The following is a 22,822-nucleotide window of genomic DNA, read 5'->3' as shown; positions in this document are numbered from 1 at the left end:
ATCTTCACAAATGCCCTATGGTAGGTTATTTTATAGTTTTAATACAATTTTATAATTTAATACAAAAACCCTATTATGATTCAAAGAAAACCACAACACATGGATTATTATGAATATAAAGACCAATTCTGTACAGATTCAAGCCTAAACAAACCAACCAAGTGAACTATGAATAGCCTCCATGCTTGATCGTTTAAAATCCTATTCAGACAGTGTACAATTCTGTTATCTACCAGAGGTGTTTTAGCAAAGGTCAAGTCACAATAAAAAGCAATAACCGACTGTTTTTACATCTTGCAATTGACACTAGTGAACTAGCAGTATGTAAGTCTCTTCCAACCGTGGAGGCGGTGGAACTTGGGTTAAAGAATGAGGGAGTTCTATAAAAAATGTCTCTTTAAATATGGAATCTTATTCCTGCCCCAGGTGAAGCGGGTTAGAGTTGATTACATTAGTTTTGGAAACGGCTCCCTCCCGGTCGTGAGCCCAGTGCCCCGTTTTGGCCGACGGTGAAGTCAGCTCCTCCAAAAAAAAGTGACAGGTTAATCACATGGAATAGTGAGTAGGATTCTGGGTTTTTACATACACAAATGATTGCTTTTTGATAAAAAGGCTTTATCTGCCTTCAAACTAGTTTGAAAATGTGAACATATGCTGCCTTGATGACAACATGAACGAACGGCACAGATTACTGTTTGATTTGAGAAGGGTGCTCCTCCCAACCCCGCTTTTGCCCGTTCACATCACGGGCCATAGCCTGGTTCATTTAATTGCACTCCCTCAATGCTAACAATACCGCTCCCAGACTCCCAGGCAGTTTGACTATCAGGGGCCAATAGTCTAATGGAGACAGTGAGGACCCTCCCCTACAACCACACCCTTCTCCTACGCCTGACCATGAAGCATCATGAGGGGCTGCTGTGGCTCCTGGGGAGTCGTATCCTGCGGCTGAGGGAGCGGGCCAGCCGGTCCATGGCACCCATGGTTCCCCCTAGCTCCTTCCTGGAGGTCAGGCCCTCAAGGTTCCCGCTGTACCACATGACCCATCCTCCCAGGGACATGAGCATCAGTAGAGCCCCAGAGTACACCAGCAGGTCCCCAAAGTCCTGTCCCTTAATCTCTAATGGGGCAAAGACCCCCACCAGCAGAGCAGACACACCTAGCAGGTCCATCAGTATGGCAAACGCCAGGGCCAGCTTACAGTGGGACAGACCATCATAGTGCTGCGCCATGGTCACTCACCTGGGGGACAGAGAAGTGGGGGAGGTGAGGTGTGTGGCACATTGACAGACATAAATCTTGTGCATTGACAATGCTCAGAGTAAAATCACAATAGAGTCACCTCTGGCAATGATAGGGGGTTCACTCTAGGCCTACTGGTCGAGTGGGAGGATATTGTATGAACATAAACATGACACCATGGCGTGTATGTTCTGTAGTTATTAAAGTACAGCTATGTATGAAATAATGTAACCATGGTCAAATAACTACAGTATGTTATGTCAATATTTACTGTGTCTGTGTATTTAGGCCTACACTTAAAAAAAACGTTTTATATAACACTGTAGGTTCCTACAATACTCTTCAATGTATCTTTATTCATAGGAAAAACAGGTGCCACACCTGAGCGCTATGATACTCCCAGCACAACCAAGACACTTTTGTGTTTCGATGCCCGTTAAAAAACGGATTTAAACACAGAAAAACATAACAGATTAATACTCACCTCATCACAGGTGCAAATGCGTTTTGATTAGTATTTTTTAAATGTTTATCTCTTAAAAATGTAAGTAGAATCCACTCAAACTGTATCCTTCCGGTTCTTCACTGGCAGGTAAAAACAGTGACTCATGAGTGAATAATGTTACCTGACACCTCTCCACTCCCCCATCACCTGAGCTTTTCTGCACTGACGAATATCATTGGTCCGGTGTTCTTTGGTCAGAGCAGCACTAAACGAAAGCAAGAAAAACCTGTCAAACAATATTTTACTTTTCAATTATTTTCACACTGACATTTATTTTGGAATATGAAATATAATGTATATACTAAACAAAAATATAAATACAACATGCATAAATGTCAACGATTTTACTGAGTTACAGTTCATATAAGGAAATCAGTCAATTGAAATAATTGAATTAGGCTCTAATCATCTGAGACCAGCCAACCACTGGGGAGCCAGGCCCAGACGATCAGAATTAGTTTTTCCCCACATCAGCTGTCCGTCCGGGTGGCTGGTCTCAGATGATCCTGCGGGTGAAGCAGCCAGATGTGGAGTTCCTGGATTGGCGTGGTTACATGTGGTCTGCGGTTGTGAGGAACGTTGGATGTACTGCCAAATTCTCTAAATACGAAGTTGGAGGATTATGGTAGAGAAATTATAATTCAATTATCTGGCAACATCTCTGGTGGACATTCCTGCAGTTAGCATGCCAATTGCACTCTTGCTCAAAACTTGAAACATCTGTTGCATTGTGTTATGCGACAAAACTGCACATTCTAGAGTGGCCTGACTGTACAGCAGCGCCTTTTCGTTACAAACTACATTTTGGTAAATATTAGACTCTCCCTTAGGTAACCGGAAATGACGGCAAAGGACGTAAACAAGACTTGTAAAATAAACGCTAAATTGTTATTGTTCTAGCTAGGTACGAAAGTGGACAGAATGAACGGGATTTACATATGAAATACGGTGTTATAACGACTGAATAACGGTTCGTATATCATTGATTTGTAGAGAACTCCACCAGAAAATAGTTTGTGCGTAAAAGAAGCAGTGAGCTTGCTACTAGTAAAATGGCTAGCTGCTGACTATCTAGCTAGCCTGTGTAAGATGAGTCTTTATGACAATTTGATGTGTAGCTAGCTAACGTGTCCATTGTTTATTATAACGCTACATCTTGCAAACTAGCACGTCAGCGACGAACATCGTGTATAATGTGCTAATATAACTTTCTAGTACGCTCGCAAGTGTAACGTTAGACAAAGGGGAATAAAGCGATCTGTGTGAAATAAGTAGGTAATTTATTCTGCATCTCAGCTGAGAATTGCCATACAACTACTTGTAATTACATTTCTAGTGGCATAATTGCATCCACGAATGATTAGTTAGCAAGCTGAAGGCAACACTTCGAAGTTATTACTAAACTGACTGCATACTTTTACATTTGCAACGAAACATCGTCAATGGGAGTTGTTTTCCATCATTGGATGTTGTGTGCCAAATGTAATGCATTAATAAACCTGTATTGTTTCTGTACAATGAAGGGTGGACGAGATGCAGGAAGGAAATATTAATGACGCTTTGCCTACCTCCAAGAACCACACAGGTTCCCATCCCATGCAGAGTAAGATTATTAAGCCTTCTAAAATCTGCATCAATGATATAGATGTGTATTAACCTCTTCATGACAAAGTGATAACAGTTATTTATCCATAATAATACCTACTGTATATTTCTCCCTCTGTAGCTCCGAAGAATGAGGATGCCTATGAAATCTCCATTCCCTTTGAGGAGAATAACTTTGAGCAGCAAGGCTTCTTCAATCAGAATGAGCAGAGTTTTGAAGGTTCATATCAAAGCTTTTATTTCCTACTAGATCAGAACCCATACCATAGATGAATGTAGTTGAATGACCATCTGGAAGGACAGTCCAGTGAGTCCACTCACCTAGTTTCTCCGGTGTGAATCAGTTAGTGATTAAGATTAATCCTGATATTCATTCCCTGACCCTTAACTTCCTGTGTGTGTTTTTCAGAGTCGCCCCCTCCCTCGGGTGCCCCCCCACCAGGCAGCTCGTACCTGCTGATAACCAACCTGCGGACACAGCTGCAGATCTCCCTGGAGAAGAACTCGTGGCTGCACAAACGCATCGATGACCTGGAGGAGGAGAGGGACTTCCTGCGTTGCCAGCTGGACCGCTTCATCTTCTCTACCAAGACCCAAGGCCATCAGAACCAGGGCCCCAGCGAGAGCCAGTACAGCAACGGTGAGAGAGGGGCATGGAGAGGGTTTGGGAAGGAGGATGGACACAACGATGATGTAGAAAGATGTATTGTGATTAGAGAAGTTCTACCATGCTAACCACACCACCCATGTTGCGTGCACGAGCGTTGCTAAATAAATTGACACATGTTATTCAATAATTTCATCCCAACTGCTTGTGCACCTCAACCAGAACTTGGTTCTATGTGAAACTTGATGTGCTGCAAGACCTGCATCTCCCATCTCATCATTGGTTTTTAGGAGCATATACCCATGTGGGTGATTGAAAGATGGAGGTCCACACCACCATTTGGTGGTGGTAATCTACTTTAAATATGGTTGCCAACCGCCAAATAAAACTCCCCAAAAGAAGAGGAATGAACAAACAGCCCCTTTTTCTTTGTGGATTAATTATCGGAGTAGAGAACACACGATTTTGTATGGGTAAAAAATTATAAAAAGATCCAGCAAAAAAAAAGGACCATATGCATTTCAGGTAAAATAACATCCCAATGTTTATTTTCTAGGACAAATTAGCTAGCAACTGCAAGCTAACCAAATGTCCATGAATGTTTCATGTGTGTTTCAACCTGTCCCCAAATGAATATAGTTGGTCCACAGTTGGTTTGGTATTTTAACCTGTATGTCATGAACGCGTCTGGTGGGGATAGACAAAATCAGCAGGTAGACGCACGCACGCGTGGAGACGGTTTGTCAGCATGTAAGACAACATACTTTTTACAGGCATAGATTTATTCTCGGGAACCGTTGTTTTTCCTCCTGCAGGCTATGACTCTAGACGTTTTGAATGGAAGCCGAGGAGAGAGGTGGATCGCCCAGCTGGTAAGGACTGCTTTATGACCTCACTAGTCCCTTGTTGTTCATGATACATGTATCTAGATTCAGAGCATATTCTATACATTCTCATCACCTCTCACCACTACTGGCCTCAGTTCACTGATCACTCTCATTGATCTTCTCCTTTTGTTAACCCTTTCAGAGCAGAAGTCCGAGCCACAGCGTTTCACATCTCGTCAGATATTCCAGCGAAGACCATCCCCCACTGCCATGGCCCCACCCAAAAACCACACTTCCAGCACGATAGCCAATCAGATGGCCGCGATGAGCTCCATGTTCAGCTCCGGGGCCTCCCAGAGCCTCTTGCAGGGGCACAGCAGTGGCAGTAGCAGCGCTATTAGAGCCACCATGAGTGACATGAATGCACACGGGAGCGTAGGGCCAGGTAATGGGATCCAGACTAGAGGTTGACATATGAACAGGACTCTTGCAGGTGCTAAAGGATTCTGGCAGGAATGGGAGATTCCTCCCGAGTAGTGCAGTGGTCTAAGGCCCTGCATCACAGTGCTAGCTGTACCGCTAGAGATTCTGGGTTCGAGTCCAGGCTCTGTCGCAGCCGGCCGCGACCGGGAGACCCATGGTTCGGCGCACAATTGGCCCAGCGCTGTCCGGTTTAGGGGAGGGGTTTGGCCGGCAGGGATATCCTTGCTTATGTATATTTGAGCAATTCCATTTACTTTTGATACTTAAGTATATTTAAACCCAATACTTTTAGACTTTTACTCAAGTAGTATTTTACTGGGTGACTTTCACTTTTACTTGAGTCATTTTCTAATAAGGTATCTTTACTTTTACACAAGTATGACAATCGGGTACTTTCCCCACCACTAATCAGGACAGTACAGGGGAAAAAATGGACAGTACCAGATGGGACAGGAATAAATGTTCACTTCCGTGACAATCTCTAATCCAAACTATGAGCACCTCTTGTCTAGCACCTCTAGTCTAGCACCTCTATCACCTCTAGTCTATCACCTCTATCAGCTCTAGTCTAGCACTTCTACCACCTCTAGTCTAGCACCTCTATCACCTCTAGTCTAGCACCTCTATCAGCTCTAGTCTACCACCTCTAGTCTAGAATCTCTATCACCTCTAGTCTATCACCACTAGTCTATCACCAATATCACCCCTATCAGCTCTAGTCTAGCACCTCCAGCACATCTACTCTAGCACCTCTATCACCTCTAGTCTTTCACCTCTATCACCTCTAGTCTTTCACCTCTATCACCTCTAGTCTTTCACCTCTATCACCTCTAGTCTTTCACCTCTATCACCTCTAGTCTTTCACCTCTATCACCTCTAGTCTTTCACCTCTATCACCTCTAGTCTTTCACCTCTATCACCTCTAGTCTTTCACCTCTATCAGCTCTAGTCTAGCACCTCTATCAGCTCGAGTCTGGCACCTCAATCACCTCTAGTCTAGCACCTCTATCAGCTCTAGTCTAGCACCTCTATCACCCCTATAAGCTCTAGTCTAGCACCTCTATCAACACTAGTGTAGCACCTAAATCACTTCTAGTCTAGCATCTCTATCACCCCAAGTCTATTACCTCTAGTCTGGCACCTCTATAACCTCTAGTAAATCACCCCTATGAGCTCTAGTCTAGCACCTCTATCAGCACTATCAGCTCTAGTCTAGCACCTCTAGTGTAGCATCTCTAGCACCTCTATCAGCACTAGTCTAGCACCTCTAGTCTAGTACCTCTATCTCCTCTAGTCTGTCAGCTCTAGTCTAGCACCTCTATCACCTCGTGTCTAGCACCTCTAACAGCTCTAGTTTAGCACCTCTAGTCTAGCATCTATATCACCTCTATCAGCTCTATTCTAGCATCTCTATCAGCACTAGTCTTTCACCTCTAGTCTAGCACCTCTATCAGCTCTGGTCTAGCACCCCTATCAGCTCTAGTCTAGCACCTCATGTCTATCACCTCTAGTCTAGCATCTCTAGCACCTCTATCAGCACTAGTCTAGCACCTCTATCTCCTGTAGTCTGCCAGCTCTAGTCTAGCACCTCTATCAGCTCTAGTCTAGCACCTCTAGTCTAGCACCTCTAACAGCTCTAGTCTAGCACTTCTATCACTTCTCAGCTCTATTCTAGCATCTCTAGTCTAGCACCTCTATCATCTCTAGGTTATCACCTCTATCACCCCTATAGCTCTAGTCTAGCACCTTTATCATCTCTAGTCTAGAACCTCTATCAGCTCTAGTCTATCACCTCTATCAGCTCTAGTCTATCACCTCTATCACCTCTAGTCTAGCACCTCTTTCAGCTCTAGTCTAGCACCTCTATCAGCTCTAGTCTAGCACGTCTAGTCGAGCATCTCTATCTCCTCTAGTCTATCAGCTCTAGTCTAGCACCTCTTTCACCTCTAGTTTAGCACCTCTCTTTCACCCCTATCAGCACTACTCTAGCACCTCTTTCAGCACTACTCTAGCACCTCTTTCACCCCTATCAGCACTACTCTATCACCTCTATCAGCACTACTCTAGCACCTCTAGTCTAGCACCTCTCATCTAGCACCTTTATCAGCTCTAGTCTAGCACCTCTTTCACCTCTAGCCTAGCACCTCTATCACCTCTAGCCTAGCACCTCTATTACCTCTCGTCTAGCACCTCTAGTCTAGCACCTCTAGTCTAAAGTTGTTTTTTTTCAGGTCTTGTTTGTCTGTTCAGATTCCCTGTCCCTCCTGGGGGAGGCCGAGGAGTTCCTGGAGCAGGATGGCTACATGAACGAGGAGGAAATGATTTCAGGAGAGGAGGTGATGTCCGAGGGCATGAGCAGCGGTGGGCACCCAGGGATGAAGAGGAGGCGGGTCTTCCGATTCACCAGGGAGAGGCAGAGAGGTGAGGGACAATGGCAGCCATGTTACTCATTCCATGTTCCAATGCTTTGGAAATGCTTATTTCCTTCCTTCCTCGAAGTAGGCCTAATCAATCCCCACCTCCCTCCATCTCCTCCCCCTCTAGTAAAAGACGCTGCTGGGGTTCTGTTTCGCTACAAGAAGATCCTGCTGACCTACCAGCGGCTGAAGAACATGTCTAAGGCCTTCCAGATCCACGGCGTAGACCGTAACACGGTGGCCTCCACCACGCCCATCGCTGAGATGCTGCTGGTGGCCCCAGAGAAGGTGGCGGAGGTGGGCGAGTTTGACCCGTCCAAGGAGAAGCTGCTGGATTACGCACGGCGCTGCTACGTCGCCCTGGACGAGGAGACTCTAAGCAGGGTGCAGGCCCTGAAGAAGAACAACCTGCTACTACCCATCTCCTACAGGTTCAGACACTGATGGGGGGAGGGACGCTGGGGCCAAGGGGATGAGGGGAATCTGGGGGCCAAGGGGATGAGGGGAATCTGGGGGCCAAGGGGATGAGGGGAATCTGGGGGCCAAGAGGATGAGGGGAATCTGGGGACCAAGGGGATGGGGGGGTGCTCTGGGGGGAGGAGGGCTTCATTTTGTCGTGGAGAAGAGCAGGGTGGGACTTTTGGAGAAGGTCATCACTCAACCATCTCCCTAAGATTCAGACATTTATGGAAAGTTAAGATTTGTGTATGGGAGCGCTGGATATGTAGGGGAGGTTGTTGCCCATCCCATACACAGAATCTGTTTTCTATTCTTAACTATTTGTTCAGAATCCTTTTGAAGCTGAGGTAATGAACTATAGCATTCCTTATTTCTGACCAGAGTACTATATTGAACTTTGTAGTACTTTATTTCAGTGCAATTTTGACACGTAGGGCCCCATTTTGCTCATGCCAAAAATTGGTGCTATTGTCTGAAGAGGCCGTAATACTCCCAAATACTTACATTAGCAGCATGAAGGTACAGTGACCAAATCATAGATTTGTAGCATTCCAAACTAGCTCTTTATTTTCATCACACTTGAAATAAGTGCCATGCTGACTATTTGAGGTAATATGGCCTTTTTTGACGATCATCTATTTTGAGCTGTCTGCATTTCACCTTTTAGTGTCTTCATGTAAAAGTGGTTTCATATTCTGCACCCTCACAAAAGCAATGTCAATACTATACATCTTTATTTACAGATAAATGTTTGTTGTTTGGATAACATTCTCTCATGTTTTTCCTAGCACTTCAAAAACAAATGTATTATTTGTGCACTTAAATGATGACCATATTTAGATATTTAAAAAAGCCCACACCCAGTGATTTTGGATCTGTCTCTCATTTCTCCAGGTTGAAAGGAGGAGAGGATTCTCTTAAAGAGAAGGAAACTCACGCGACCACAAACTGAACAAAGCAAAGAGTAGTTGCACACTCTATTGCTCAGATTCAATCCTTTAGTAGAATCATTCCAGTGTTCTGTCAGAAAGCTTCCAGGTTCTGAAACAAAGGAAGTTAGCTAGCTGACTGACCACTGGTGTTGTGTCTGCACCAGAACAACAGAATAAGCAGATATTCTTTGCTTTGGAAGAAGGATGGGGACAGTTTTGGGGACAGTTCTACTGTGAGGCTAAGCTGTTGTACCACAACAGCTTAGCCTTTTTTTTGTTGCACCAGAATATATTCTGTCACTGTAAAGTGCCACTGTAGCATACCGTTGTGAGATGTGTCATTTGACTGAAGTGTGGTGTAGTATAACATCACGTACCCTTTGTACTGTGCTACGAAGATTCGTTTTTTACTATAATAGTAGTATGATTTACTGTGCTATTTCACCATCAGTTGAGATTTGTGCTTTCTTTTTTCAGTCATATACTGCAATACTTTGTTTGCTTGGGAATAATTTAGATTGCATACTATTACGTTTCTCTTTTTTTGTGTTCCAATAAGCTCAGTGATTTCCACAAAAGGGACAAAATACAAAATGTTGATTTTTATTTGAACATGTCTATGTAAATCAATATCAATCACCAGTTCCCCATTACAATTGCATGTCAAATTAACTCTTGTTGGTCAGTTGTTTAGACAGAGCTGTTGTTGAACTTAATAATGATGTTAAAAAAACAATAGCAGTAGTATTGGCGATGGTGTAATATAGTGGTATATTGTGTGTGTGTGTTATACTGAAACTGGTACAAGGAATTGCTGAGACCCCAGGTTGTCTGAGTGTGTGAAAGGATACCTCTCACTTTAAACTTCATGTCTTACTTATTCACAACACAAACTCTCCCAGGGACGGGTATCAGTGTGTACAACTGCTGAAATCATGTTATGTTCCAACACCTTTTCTATACGGGTCAGAGATGTCATTTTGACTTTAATAAGGAACCAATCATTTACTGAAAGGTACCGTACAACCTGTATCATTTAAGATACCGGTATCTGTGTGCAGCATTTCAAAAATGTTTAATATTGTATTTCTCTTCAAGAATAATGAGGAGTAGCCTGTAATTCAAAAACTGATAATGTTTGGTTGATTATACAAATTGTATGGACTGTAAAAATTGAAATGCCATTAAAGCATTTGATTTCTTAAAAAATCCTGATTTGACTTATGTTTCTCTCTGAGTGTGTGGAAAGGGAGATGCTAGAGGAAAAACATATGCAGTGGCCCTGGGTCAAACTCCTTTCTGTTGTAATCACAGATCTGAGAGGTTGTTTCTGAAATCAATAAAGGGAAATCTAGCTTTCACGTATCCAATGCCAAATATAATGCCCAATGCAATAACTTGTTTGGTGCTAGAGCAAAGAGAATATACTGTATTTACATGTTTTGCAGGTTGAATAACAGGCCCAAAGGGGGCGCTAAAAGTAAAAGGTGTATATCAACTTCCGGTTTCACGGGGTGCCTGGGAGACGAAACGCAAAAAGCGGGCATACCGGACATATTCCGTATTTTCTCATTGTATACATTTAATTGCAAAACATATATTGGGACGATTTCAAACACCAACAGGACAGACGGCATAACATTGGATGTACAATTGTACCAGCATATCCGTATTCACTCGATTTGCTAACTAGCATTAGCTCGCTACCACGACTCCTTCAAGAACAGGCCCCAGCCTGGACTTTGCTTTAGCTATCTAACTAGCTAGCACAAGAACGCGATTTCTTCGTCAATGTTATTGTCTTATCTTAGTGTAAACTAGAACCACATCTTTATAACTCACTTGGAGTTGTTCATGTTGATGTGTGGTTCATTTAGATATTTCTAAACCGTTGCATTGCCGTTGTGTATCTAATTAGCATTTACTAAGTGTGTTGTGCACTTTTTTCGCTAGCGACCGCGACGCATTCCCGTCCATTTTACAGTCACAACTAACTAGCTAGCTAGGGCTAGCAAATAAGAAACGGCTATGTCGGATTTCGACGAATTCGAGAGACAACTGTCTGAAAACAAACAAGGTAAGCTAGCTAGTTCATCGCTTTATGTTTTATAACCAGGTTCTAAACGATTTGGTTAGCAATCAACATATCACAACACAAGAGCGCGGGCTGGCTAACTAGCTAGTAGGAACGTTGGCTGCTGGAGTCCACACTGTCGCAGCTGTCGTCCCAGGCACATTCGTGTGGCTATAGCTAGCTATCCCATTGTTTAAAAGTAACGGTTTTTTGTCACTAACCGGCCCTGTTTTGAGCCAGCTGACGTTTTCCAGCTCTGTATATGTTGAAGTTGCCAGTTAAAATATGAATCCATGAAAAATTAACATCTCTTGGCCATACAGTAGCTATATCCTATGAAAGTAAACACGTAACGGTGTCCATCCTCTTGCCCCCTGTACCACCATCTTCTCTCCTCCCCATCTCTATGGTCCTCTGTAGCTCAGTTGGTAGAGCATGGCGCTTGCAACGCCAGGATAGGGCGCTCGATTCCCGGGAACACCCGTACGTAAAATGTATGCAAGCATGACTGTATGTCGCTTTGGATAAAAGCGTCTGCTTAATGCCATAACTATATTATTTTAACTCAACCGTTTTCTCTCCCCCTCTGTTTTCGTTCTTCCTTCCTATTGTTTCACTGTTCCTTCCCATTTCTTTCCCTTCCTCCAGCGGAGAAGGACAAGGAGAATCGCCACCACCGTCGCTCCCCCTCTCGCAGCCGCAGCAGAGAGAGGAAAAGGAGGAGCAGAGACAAGGACAGACGCAGCAGGGATCGCCGTGGAGACAGCAAGGAGCGCAGACCAAGACGCAGGTAACTACAGCATTGTTTTACTGCACACTCTCAGGTGTGTAAGAGCCCTAGTTACGTGCAGGTACTACGTACAGGAGTGGGCTATCCGCACACCTGATGAGTGAACAGTATAAGGACACTTGGAAAATAAGCAACCCAGGCAACACTGACTTTACCTGAAATAGAAAGCTCTCACAAGCATATTGATGCACAATATTATTCCTCTGTCTGAGGTAGCCCACCTATTGTCCTGACAGTGAGATGCAAGTTTGTGGAGGAAGACTCACATCTAACAGTGTTCACACACACATTGAATATTCTACACCTGGTCCCTGAGGTTGTTTTAGTGGAAAGAGCCATAGCGTACACTTACTAGACCTCGGTGTTCTGTAGAAGATTCCAAATCGGTCCCTATCCCTAGGCCCTACTAGTAGATCTGAAAGGAGTGGATGTGGTGAGAGCTCCAGCAGAAGACCATATTGCTTATGCCTATCCAATCCTTTAGCATCTATGTGACGTTCATACAAACAGTGGCTTGGGGCAAATTTCCAATTGCACTCTAGCTCCACTTCCTGCATTGGAACTACCTGTGACCAGGGTTGGAGTGAAATGAAATGTGAACTCCTTCCAATGTCATTTCAGCTCACCATCCCAACAACAACCCCAAGAGATTGCTGTAAGGTAATACAGCAAACTAACACAGAGCTTGTTTCTGCATTATTACAATGTCACTCTAGCAAGTGATCTTTCCTCTGATTGTGTACTATCCACTCATGTTTACGACAGCGTATTATATCCTGTGTATGCCATTGTGTGGGAAGGTTTCGGGAAGGGGTTTCTATGGAGAGAGAGAAATGAAACTGTAGGGTCAACTCTGTAATAATGGGTTAGATTTGTAGGGCTCTGTGACATCATCCACTGTAAATGTCATTTAAAAGTAGTATGACATTTGAAATCACTTGTATTTGTAAAAGGTATAATCATTTATAACATGGATTCAGAAGTGTAAACCTGGTGGGTTAAAGAGAAGCTCTAGGTTTCTCTAAAGGCCTGTTTCAAGTAATGACTTCTATTTGTCTTTTTATGTCATCTGTTTCCCCCTGCGCTCCTCTGTTGGTCTTTCTGTCCTCACTCCTCCTGTCCTATTTTCTCTCCATCAGTCGTTCCCCGCACCGTGAAACGAAGAAGAAGAACAAAGTGAAGAAGTACTGGGACGTCCCTCCTCCTGGCTTTGAACACATCAGTGTGATGCAGTACAAAGCCATGCAGGGTAAGAGAGGAGGCCTCACATCTTCCTTGTTCTCTCTCCTCTCCATTTTCATCTACTCTATTCAACTCTTTGACCCTCGTTTGGCCTCCTATTTAACTGTTCTTACTAATACTGTCTTGTTCTGGAAGCTGTATGAATGTTGTGTTTTAAACATGTGACTTCTCCTCAAGCTGCGGGTCAGATCCCAGCCACGGCCCTGCTGCCCACCATGACCCCAGACGGCCTGGCCGTGACCCCCACTCCTGTCCCTGTGGTGGGAAGCCAGATGACCAGACAGGCCCGTCGGCTTTATGTGGGCAACATCCCCTTCGGCATCACAGAGGTCAGTTAGCTCCTGGATGGATGTAGGGACAGAGATCAGAGAGATGGAGTAGGAGGACCAGTGTGCCTAGAAAAATTAAGGATTCTAGCTTTTATTTCCTCATATGTTTCATTGTGCTCCTAAATTTCTTTGTTTGCGCCTACATTTTTGACGTGATCCTCATAAAACAAGTTCAGCGTAGAGCCTTGACAGGTTAAGGATAGGGGCCGGGCCACCTGATTCTGTCAACTAGTATTTCAAGCTCCGGGGGATCAGAGAGTGCATAATAAATACTGTTGTTGGAGTGAGTCTTCCAGAGTATTGCCTCAATGTCTCTCCCTCTACCTGTGTAGGAGTCCATGATGGATTTCTTCAATGCTCAGATGCGTCTGGGTGGTCTCACTCAGGCTCCAGGAAACCCCGTCCTCGCTGTTCAGATCAACCAGGACAAGAACTTTGCCTTCCTCGAGGTGGGTCTCAACACCCACTTGACTATACTCAATACTGGAGAAGAAATGTGACCTTCCTCAATAGTCCAAAAGGACCTCTTTTCCTTTTATCTGAGTTTTCTGAAATAATCTGAAAGGTGAAAGTTAACCCTCTACCTTTCTAAAAACCTGCTCTGTGTTTGTTGTCCCATAGTTCCGCTCAGTGGATGAGACAACCCAGGCCATGGCGTTCGATGGCATCATCTTCCAGGGACAGAGTCTGAAGATCCGCCGTCCCCATGACTACCAGCCCCTGCCCGGCATGAGCGAGAACCCCAGCGTCTACGTGCCTGGTCTGTCCGCCTGTCTGTCTCTGTCTGAACGTCTGTGGCTGACTGCTTCACTCTGTATTTAGTCCATCTTTAAACCCTTCTTAGTCTGGCCTATTTCCCGCCTCTATTAGAGGTCGACTGATCATGATTTTTCAACGCTAATTACATTACAATCCACGAGCAGACTGTGTGGCAGGCTGACCACCTGTTACGTGAGTGCAGCAAGGAGCCACAGGAAGTTGCTAGCTAGCATTTAACCTGTCTTATAAAAAACAATCTTCAAGTAATCACTAGTTAACTACACATGGTTGATAATATTACTGGGTTAACTAGCTTCTGCGTTTCATATAATCAATCCGGTGCTTGTTCATTTATCATCGAATCACAGCCTACTTCGCCAAACGGGTGATGATTTAACAAAAGCGCATTTGCGGGAAAAAACACAATCGTTGCACGAATGTACCTAACCACAAACATAAATGCCTTTCTTAAAAATCAATACACAGAAGTATATATTTTTAAACCTGCATATTTAGCTAAAAGAAATCCAGGTTAGCAGGCAATATTAACTAGGGAAATTGTGTCACTTCTCTTGCGTTCATTGTACGCAGAGTCAGGGTATATGCAACAGTTTGGGCTGCCTGGCTCGTGGCGTACTAATTTACCAGAATTTTACAAAATTATGACATAACATTGAAGGTTGTGCAATGTAACAGCAATATTTAGATTTAGGGTTGCCATCCGTTCGATAAAATACGTAACGGTTCCATATTTCACTGAAAGAATAAACGTCTGGTTTTCCAAATTATAGTTTCCGGATTTGACCATATTAATGACCACAGGCTTGTATTTCTGTGTTTATTATATTATAATTAAGTCTATGATTTGATATTTGATAGAGCTGTTTGACTGAGCGGTGGGAGGCAGCAGCAGGCTCATAAGCATTCATTCACTCTTCAAGCCTATCAACTCCTGAGATTAGGCTGGCAACACTAAAGTGCCTATTAGAACATCCAATAGTGAAAGGTATATGAAATACAAAATGATATAGAGAGAAATAGTCAATGCCTCATAATTACTATAATAACTACAACCTTAAACTTCTTAACCGGAAATATTGAAGAACACCAGCTTTCATATGTTCTGAGCAAGGAACTTAAACATGTTTCTTACATGGCACATATTGCACTTTTACTTTCTTCTCCAACACTGTTTTTGCATTATTTAAACCAAATTGAGCAGTTTCATTATATATTTGAGACTAAATAGATTATATTTATGTATTATATTAAGTTAAAATAATTGTTAATTCAGTAGTGTTATAATTGTCATTACACATACATACATGCATACATACATACAGTGGGGCAAAAAAGTATTTAGTCAGCCACCAATTGTGCAAGTTCTCCCACTTAAAAAGATGAGGCATGTAATTTTCATCATAGGTACACTTCAACTATGACATGAGAAAAAAAATCCAGAAAATCACATTGTAGGATTTTTAATGAATTTATTTGCAAATTATGGTGGAAAATAAATATTTGGTCACCTACAAACAAGCAAGATTTCTGGCTCTCACAGACCTGTAACTTTAAGAGGCTCCTCTGTCCTCCACTCGTTACCTGTATTAATGGCCCCTGTTTGAACTTGTTATCAGTATAAAAGACACCTGTCCTCAAACAGTCACACTCCAAACTCCACTATGGCCAAGACCAAAGAGCTGTCAAAGGACACCAGAAACAAAATTGTAGACCTGCACCAGGCTGGGAAGACTGAATCTGCAATAGGTAAGCAGCTTGGTTTGAAGAAATCAACTGTGGGAGCAATTATTAGGAAATGGAAGACATACAAGACCACTGATAATCTCCCTCGATCTGGGGCTCCACGCAAGATCTCAACCCGTGGGGTCAAGATGATCACAAGAACGGTGAGCAAAAATCCCAGAACCACACGGGGGGGACCTAGTGAATGACCTGCAGAGAGCTGGGACCAAAGTAACAAAGCCTACCATCAGTAACACACTACGCCGCCAGGGACTCGAATCCTGCAGTGCCAGACGTGTCCCCCTGCTTAAGCCAGTACATGTCCAGGCCCGTCTGAAGTTTGCTAGAGAGCATTTGTATGATCCAGAAGAAGATTGGGAGAATGTCAGATGAAATCAAAATATAACTTTTTGGTAAAAACTCAACTCGTCGTGTTTGGAGGACAAAGAATGCTGAGAACATCCAAAGAACATCATACCTACTGTGAAGCATGGGGGTGGAAACATGCTTTGGGGCTGTTTTTCTGCAAAGGGACCAGGACGACTGATCCGTGTGAAGGAAAGAATGAGTGGGGCCATGTATCGTGAGATTTTGAGTGAAAACCTCCTTCCATCAACGGCATTTTATTTATTTGACCTTTATTTAACTAGGCAAGTCAGTTAAGAACACATTCTTATTTTCAATGACGGCCTAGGAACAGTGGGTTAACATACAGATTTGTACCTTGTCAGCTCGGGGATTTGAACTTGCAACCTTCCGGTTACTAGTCCAACGCTCTAACCACTAGGCTACCTTGCCGCCCCAAATTGAAGATGAAATGTGGCTGGGTCTTTCAGCATGACAATGATCCCAAACACACCGCCCGGGCAACGAAGGAGTGGCTTCGTAAGAAGCATTTCAAGGTCCTGGAGTGGCCTAGCCAGTCTCCAGATGTCAACCCCATAGAAAATCTTTGGAGGGAGTTGAAAGTCTGTGTTGCCCAGCAACAGCCCCAAAACATCACTGCTCTAGAGGAGATCTGCATGGAGGAATGGGCCAAAATACCAGTTACAGTGTGTGAAAACCTTGTGAAGATTTACAGAAAACGTTTGACCTCTGTCATTGCCAACAAAGGGTCTATAACAAAGTATTGAGAAACTTTTGTTATTGACCAAATACTTATTTTCCACCATAATTTGCAAATAAATTCATAAAAAATCCTACAATGTGATTTTCTGGATTTCTTTTCTTCTCATTTTGTCTGTCATAGTTGAAGTGTACCTATGATGAAAATTACAGGCCTCGTCTTTTTAAGTGGGAGAACTTGCACAATTGGTGGCTGACTAAATACTTTTTTGCGCCACTGTGTGTGTATGTATGTATATATGTATACATACATACATACATACATACTTGCCGATTAATCGGTCGACCTCTAGTCTCTGTAGGTTCAGTCTGGATTTAGGCTGTTTATCAATGTTTGGTTTACTTTAAATAACTTCTCTCTCCTTCTCTGTCTGTGTAGGCGTGGTGTCCACAGTGGTGCCTGACTCGGCCCACAAGCTGTTCATCGGGGGCCTGCCCAACTACCTGAATGATGACCAGGTCAGTGAGCTAACCATAACCAACTTGGCCTTCTAACCAGGTCACCTGGAGCCACATGCTGGCTGCTCACCTCCTGTGACGTCCCAGTCTGGCCCAGTGAAAACCTCCTGTTTGCTCACATGCCTAGTCAATGCTGGACGCGGTTAGCAGTGTACTGAAGTAACACTGTTGATGGAAGCCAGACAGCTTGAAAGAGCTCCAATAGTTTGAGATGTTAATTCAACAATGTCTCCTCTCCTCGTCTGACTGTTCTCCCATTTCCCCTGTCCCTCCCATCTTTTCCCCTCTGATCTCTATGGTAATCTTCCCTCTCTGTGTTCTCCAGGTGAAGGAGCTACTGACATCGTTTGGGCCTCTCAAGGCCTTTAACTTGGTCAAGGATAGTGCCACAGGTTTGTCTAAGGGTTATGCGTTCTGTGAGTATGTAGACGTCAACCTGAACGACCAGATCACCATGGAGAATCAGGTAGCTAACCATCCCCTTCATTTTTACTTCTTCACACACCATGTCATGGTTTTGGATTTGTTCCAGTTTAAAAATATCTTCACATTTTTAATTACTTGCATATCAATAAAAATGTAAATGTTATAAAAGGGGAACTATATTGCTCTTGAGGTATTATTAAAATGTATTGTGTTTGTATGTGTTTCATATACACTTTAGCCCCCACAGAAAGAGACAACTCTTGACAAAATGATGTCATATGTTTACACTCCCAATATTTCAGGGTTCTCTGTTATGATTGAACTCAATTGCAGAAAAAAAAAAAAAGTAAGACCTTTGAAAATGACCATCTGTAGAAAGGGAAAAATACTAAATTCTGGTTGGGTTCTTGAAAGGGGGAATTTCAACATATAATGTATAGAAGTGCATAGACCCTGCGGGGGGTTTGTCCCTGCTGATGATTGACAGCTGTATTAACCACTTGGAGATGCCCTGTTCCTACAGGCCATAGCAGGACTCAACGGCATGCAGCTGGGAGATAAAAAACTCCTGGTGCAGAGAGCCAGCGTGGGATCCAAGAACGCCACTCTGGTAAGACTGAGATCTGGGCAGGCTGGGAATAGAGTGCTACAGTGGAGAGGGAAGTAGAAGGTAGATTGGAGACATCAGGACATCTGAGAAAGATACACTTGGAGAGAGGATCTTGCGCAGAGGGGGTGAGAGGATCTTGCGCAGAGGGGGTGAGAGGATCTTGCGCAGAGGGGGTGAGAGGATCTTGCGCAGAGGGGGTGAGAGGATCTTGCGCAGAGGGGGTGAGAGGATCTTGCGCCCTTGGGGGGGCCTGTGCTGTGTCTGTTCTACTTTTCCAATCCCTCACTGCATGTTCTGTATCCACCGACACTCCTTCTCCAACCCTCCCCTCTCCCCTCCAGACAAGTATAAACCAGACCCCGGTGACGCTGCAGGTGCCGGGCCTGATGAACAGCTCAATGACCCAGATGGCCGGCCTGCCCACAGAGGTGCTGTGTCTGATGAATATGGTGGCTGTTGAGGAGCTGGTGGATGAAGAGGAATACGAGGAGATTGTGGAGGATGTGAGGGACGAGTGCAGCAAGTACGGCCAGGTCAAGAGCATCGAGATCCCCAGACCTGTGGATGGGCTGGAGGTCCCTGGCACTGGCAAGGTGAGAGAGAGAAGCTTCTGTGTGTCTTCAGCTTTATGACTATGCCTTTTTGAATGATCTCCATTGAACCTCTTTACATTTCCTCTCTCTGTCCCTCTCTGTCCTATAGATCTTTGTGGAGTTCATGTCAGTGTTTGACTCCCAGAAGGCCATGCAGGGTCTGACGGGCAGGAAGTTTGCTAACCGGGTGGTGGTGACCAAATACTGCGACCCTGATGCCTATCACCGCCGAGACTTCTGGTAGAGGATGACGACAGACGAGGATAGTGAGGGGGGGTGGATTGCCATGTTTCAAATCGACCCCTTACCCCCCACTACCTGGGCACTTGTTTTGACCTGAAAAGGTGTGAGCGACATAATGTTTCACCTAGTCCATCAGAAGGCCAGGTGGAGTTCAGAGAAGTACCCAGGGGTAGGGGCTGGGGATCCATTTGCTATTGGGCAAAAGAGAAGGGAGAGATGAAGGGTTTGTGTTCTGATGAAAACCAGGGGGGGGTGGGGGTCAAAGATTTTTGTGAATTGTGTGTAGTAACAGGTCAGGGGTAAATGATTTTTTTAAATACTTTGTGAGAAAGAGATGGGTCATTCTGGGAGGGGGGGGGGGGGGGGTCTTGCCACACCTTATAGTTTGTATTTAAATGGAGGGAGCCTGTTTTAAGTACTGTAGGAAGGTGTAGAGAGGGGGAAGTGGACTGGTCTACTCTATAAGAGTGGTGGATAGGTGGATGGACATGAGTATTCCTCATTTCATATGGGGAGAGGGAGTTTGTGACATTTTTTATTTGGCCCACCAATGTAGATAACATGATCAGTTTCTTGTTGTGAAAAAGGGGAAGGAAAGCTATTGATAGGATGGAAAGCTATTGACAGGATAGGATGGAAAGCTATTGACAGGATAGGATGGAAAGCTATTGACAGGATAGGATGGAAAGCTATTGACAGGATAGGATGGAAAGCTATTGACAGGATAGGATGGAAAGCTATTGACAGGATAGGATGGAAAGCTATTGACAGGATAGGATGGAAAGCTATTGACAGGATAGGATGGAAAGCTATTGACAGGATAGGATGGAAAGCTATTGACAGGATAGGATGGAAAGCTATTGACAGGATAGGATGGAAAGCTATTGACAGGATAGGATGGAAAGCTATTGACAGGAATGGCCCCGTTTTGTGATTTTTATTTCTCAGATTTGGACCTTTAGATTTCCTTGTTTCTTTTCTTCCATGTACATCAGACTACGCCCCTCTCCCTCACCCTGTGTGTGTAGCGAGAGGGGGAGAAGCTGTAACTATACATAAACTAGTCCAATATGGCATTGGAGTTGGTTATCTGAATGTCAGCTGTTGTGGTTTATACTGTCACACCTTGTATTGTCACCAGGGCCGGAGTTTGAGTACCATACGTTTTTATTACTGTCTGTGTTTCTGACAGGTTTTTTTTTGGGGGGGGGGGGATTGAATCCTTTCATCTAGTTTGAATTTATCCATCGCCATTTTTAGCAGGCAAAGTAATTCTATCTCTACACCCAACCCTTACCCATAAGAGAGACTGGGAGAGGGGAAAGGCAGGCTTTTGAAGTTCTGAATTGTAATTTTTTAATTGTGAGTGGTAAATATTGGATTGGTGTTGAGTAGGGCTCGATCTGATTCTGATTAAAAGCCTTGCTATTTTTCATGTCACATTCAAGAGTACTCATTCATGTCTGCTTAGCAAGGTTGTCAATACATGGAGTCATTTCATGCTTTGGTATTTTCAGTTAACAATGATTTGAGATTGTAGTCAGTATTCAAGTTTTATTTCTTTGTCTGGAATGAGTCTTGTTTTGCTTCCTGTTTCAAACCTACCTATAGAATATTGGACTGCTCATACAGAAATCTCTTTGGCCCAGGTAGTGTTTGTGTAACTTCTCACCTCAGCAGACAAAATAAAGGTATAAAGACTAATACCACTGTTTCCTGTTCTACTGCCCACAAATAAAATGCACTATTTACTTTGACCAAGTTATCAGGCTTTTAGTAACCATAGAAGTCAGGTAGTATTGTGTGATTGTACACCTCTTCTGTTAAGTAATGGGTTTGTTGTCACAAAGGGTGAGATGGAGGTATTAAACAGAGTTTTTTTTAACTGAAGGGGAGTGCAGTCTTTTGGATAGGTTCTCAAGTGTTGTATTGGACTGGTCAACAAAATGTTCATACTCATCAAAAGGTTGTCCCCTCAACTGTATATATGGTCTCACTTCTTCCTCATCTCCCTCAACCTTTGTCATTACGACTCCAAGGACCACTGGTTACACTGGGGTTGAGGGAGTTCCCATGATGCTTTGTGTTCAGACCTAGAGTTGGGCAGTACCAGTGAAATGTGACTTCCTCCCTTTCTAAAATTAGCTTTTTAAATGTTACCATGTCATTTAATTTGAGCTTTTTTGGGGGGGGGAATGTGATTTCTTAAGTGAATTAATGGAATAAAAAATGGCTAAAACCACATGTAGTTTATAACAGAAGTGTGGATCTTTTATTGAACATTTTTAACTAGGCGAGTCAGTTAAGAACAAATTCTTATTTACAATGACGGCCAAACCCTAACCACACTGGGCCAGTTGTGCACCGCCCTATGGGATCACGAATCACAATTGGCTGTGATACAGCCTGGAATTGAACCAAGGTCTGTAGTGATGCCTCTAGCACTGAGATGTAGCCTTAGACCACTGCGCCACTTGGGAGGCCACTTAACTTCTGATTATACACACTGAAAAGCAGGAGTTGACTAAAAGTGCAAGTAGACTTTGCTTGTATGTTTACATTTGAGTCATTTAACCCTGACTTCCAGTAGTGAGTGCATACACTTTCATACTAGTCCCCTGCGGGAATCAAACCCACAACCCTGGCATTGTAAGTGCCATGCTCTACCAACTGAGCCACACAGAACTGAGTTTGACTGTTTCACTGACTTCCAGTAGTGAGTGCATACACTTTCATACTAGTCCCCTGCGGGAATCAAACCCACAACCCTGGCATTGTAAGTGCCATGCTCTACCAACTGAGCCACACAGAACTGAGTTTGACTGTTTCTCCATTGAAATGTCAATGTGACTGGTTCAGAACCACAGTACACATAAACCTGAGCTGACTGGTCAGCAGTATTCATGGGTAGAGGCTGGCCTAAGTGGCATGAAAACAGGTTGACACTGCAGCCTTCAGTGTTCCATCTATACTCACCTGGGGCTTATTCAGGAGGGAACAGCTACAGAAGTGTATAGTGCAGCACAGACATGACACTGTCGTGGGAATAATGAACCATGTCTCTATACATCCCATGTCTGTCTGCGCCGTTGCACTCCACTGAGGAAGGCCAGCAATATGGTGCAATCCCTCCAGACCAGGCAGGTAGATGTTGCCAGAAAGCACAGAATCTAAGATCAGTTTACCCACCCCAATCCCAAGAGGGAAAACAAGACGGTCCTTGGATCAGTGTAAATGAACAACTTCATCCTACTCCAATGGGAATCAGTATAGAGACTCAGGGACGATCTCAATTGCATACTCCTCGTGTCCTCTCTCCTCGTCTCCTCCTCAAAACCCATTGGGTGAGAAA

At 43.8% G+C, this 22,822-nt stretch overlaps 3 protein-coding genes across 10 annotated transcripts; 2 read left to right on the top strand and 1 right to left on the bottom strand.

The window, feature by feature from the left end:
- Positions 1-20: 20 nt before the first annotated feature.
- LOC109880153 (transmembrane protein 238) lies at positions 21-2,296 on the bottom strand. 3 transcript variants are annotated; one of them, XM_031785696.1, is made up of 3 exons: positions 2,217-2,296; positions 1,869-1,952; positions 21-1,242 (listed from the first exon to the last, which is right to left on the bottom strand). In XM_031785696.1, exon 3 carries the CDS (start codon positions 1,230-1,232, stop codon positions 906-908), a length of 327 nt encoding a protein of 108 aa, XP_031641556.1. In that variant the 5' UTR covers positions 1,233-1,242; positions 1,869-1,952; positions 2,217-2,296; the 3' UTR covers positions 21-905. The 3 variants fall into 3 exon arrangements, with proteins under 3 accessions (XP_031641556.1, XP_020327977.2, XP_020327976.2); XM_020472388.2 differs by having other exon boundaries at positions 1,727-2,261; XM_020472387.2 differs by lacking the exon at positions 2,217-2,296 and having other exon boundaries at positions 1,869-2,100.
- LOC109880143 (coiled-coil domain-containing protein 106) lies at positions 2,217-10,292 on the top strand. 3 transcript variants are annotated; one of them, XM_031785683.1, is made up of 9 exons: positions 2,220-2,372; positions 3,271-3,350; positions 3,474-3,572; positions 3,762-3,992; positions 4,775-4,831; positions 4,989-5,231; positions 7,520-7,690; positions 7,814-8,117; positions 9,040-10,292. In XM_031785683.1, exons 1-9 carry the CDS (start codon positions 2,248-2,250, stop codon positions 9,095-9,097), a joined length of 1,368 nt encoding a protein of 455 aa, XP_031641543.1. In that variant the 5' UTR covers positions 2,220-2,247; the 3' UTR covers positions 9,098-10,292. The 3 variants fall into 3 exon arrangements, with proteins under 3 accessions (XP_031641548.1, XP_031641543.1, XP_031641544.1); XM_031785684.1 differs by lacking the exon at positions 2,220-2,372 and adding an exon at positions 2,571-2,717; XM_031785688.1 differs by having other exon boundaries at positions 2,217-2,372; positions 7,501-7,690; positions 7,814-10,292.
- A 277-nt stretch (positions 10,293-10,569) lies between these two features.
- On the top strand, positions 10,570-21,723 carry LOC109880148 (splicing factor U2AF 65 kDa subunit-like). Of its 4 annotated transcripts, XM_031785655.1 has the most exons (13): positions 10,581-11,154; positions 11,572-11,634; positions 11,800-11,941; positions 12,563-12,601; positions 13,081-13,190; positions 13,361-13,512; positions 13,845-13,961; positions 14,134-14,272; positions 17,519-17,598; positions 17,924-18,064; positions 18,548-18,634; positions 18,976-19,227; positions 19,337-21,723. In XM_031785655.1, exons 1-13 carry the CDS (start codon positions 11,106-11,108, stop codon positions 19,469-19,471), a joined length of 1,506 nt encoding a protein of 501 aa, XP_031641515.1. In that variant the 5' UTR covers positions 10,581-11,105; the 3' UTR covers positions 19,472-21,723. The 4 variants fall into 4 exon arrangements, with proteins under 4 accessions (XP_031641525.1, XP_031641531.1, XP_031641515.1 ...); XM_031785665.1 differs by lacking the exon at positions 12,563-12,601 and having other exon boundaries at positions 10,570-11,154; positions 19,337-21,233; XM_031785671.1 differs by lacking the exon at positions 11,572-11,634 and having other exon boundaries at positions 10,579-11,154; positions 19,337-21,233.
- The last annotated feature ends 1,099 nt before the right edge of the window (positions 21,724-22,822 follow it).

The sequence above is a fragment of the Oncorhynchus kisutch genome, linkage group LG2, assembly GCF_002021735.2.
Source record: "Oncorhynchus kisutch isolate 150728-3 linkage group LG2, Okis_V2, whole genome shotgun sequence".
NCBI classification, from domain to species: Eukaryota; Metazoa; Chordata; class Actinopteri; order Salmoniformes; family Salmonidae; genus Oncorhynchus; species Oncorhynchus kisutch.
This window is presented reverse-complemented; position numbering and strand designations above follow the sequence as displayed.

Coding starts and splice junctions, on each gene's coding strand:
- LOC109880143 (XM_031785683.1), top strand. CDS start 2,248: ATGATCCTGCGGGTGAAGCAGCCAGATGTGGAGTTCCTGGATTGGCGT. Junction 2,373..3,270: donor TACGAAGTTGGAGGATTATG/GTAGAGAAATTA, acceptor TGTACAATGAAG/GGTGGACGAGATGCAGGAAG. Junction 5,232..7,519: donor ACACGGGAGCGTAGGGCCAG/GTAATGGGATCC, acceptor TTGTCTGTTCAG/ATTCCCTGTCCCTCCTGGGG.
- LOC109880148 (XM_031785655.1), top strand. CDS start 11,106: ATGTCGGATTTCGACGAATTCGAGAGACAACTGTCTGAAAACAAACAA. Junction 11,155..11,571: donor ACTGTCTGAAAACAAACAAG/GTAAGCTAGCTA, acceptor GGTCCTCTGTAG/CTCAGTTGGTAGAGCATGGC. Junction 19,228..19,336: donor AGGTCCCTGGCACTGGCAAG/GTGAGAGAGAGA, acceptor TCTGTCCTATAG/ATCTTTGTGGAGTTCATGTC.
- LOC109880153 (XM_031785696.1), bottom strand. CDS start 1,232: ATGGCGCAGCACTATGATGGTCTGTCCCACTGTAAGCTGGCCCTGGCG.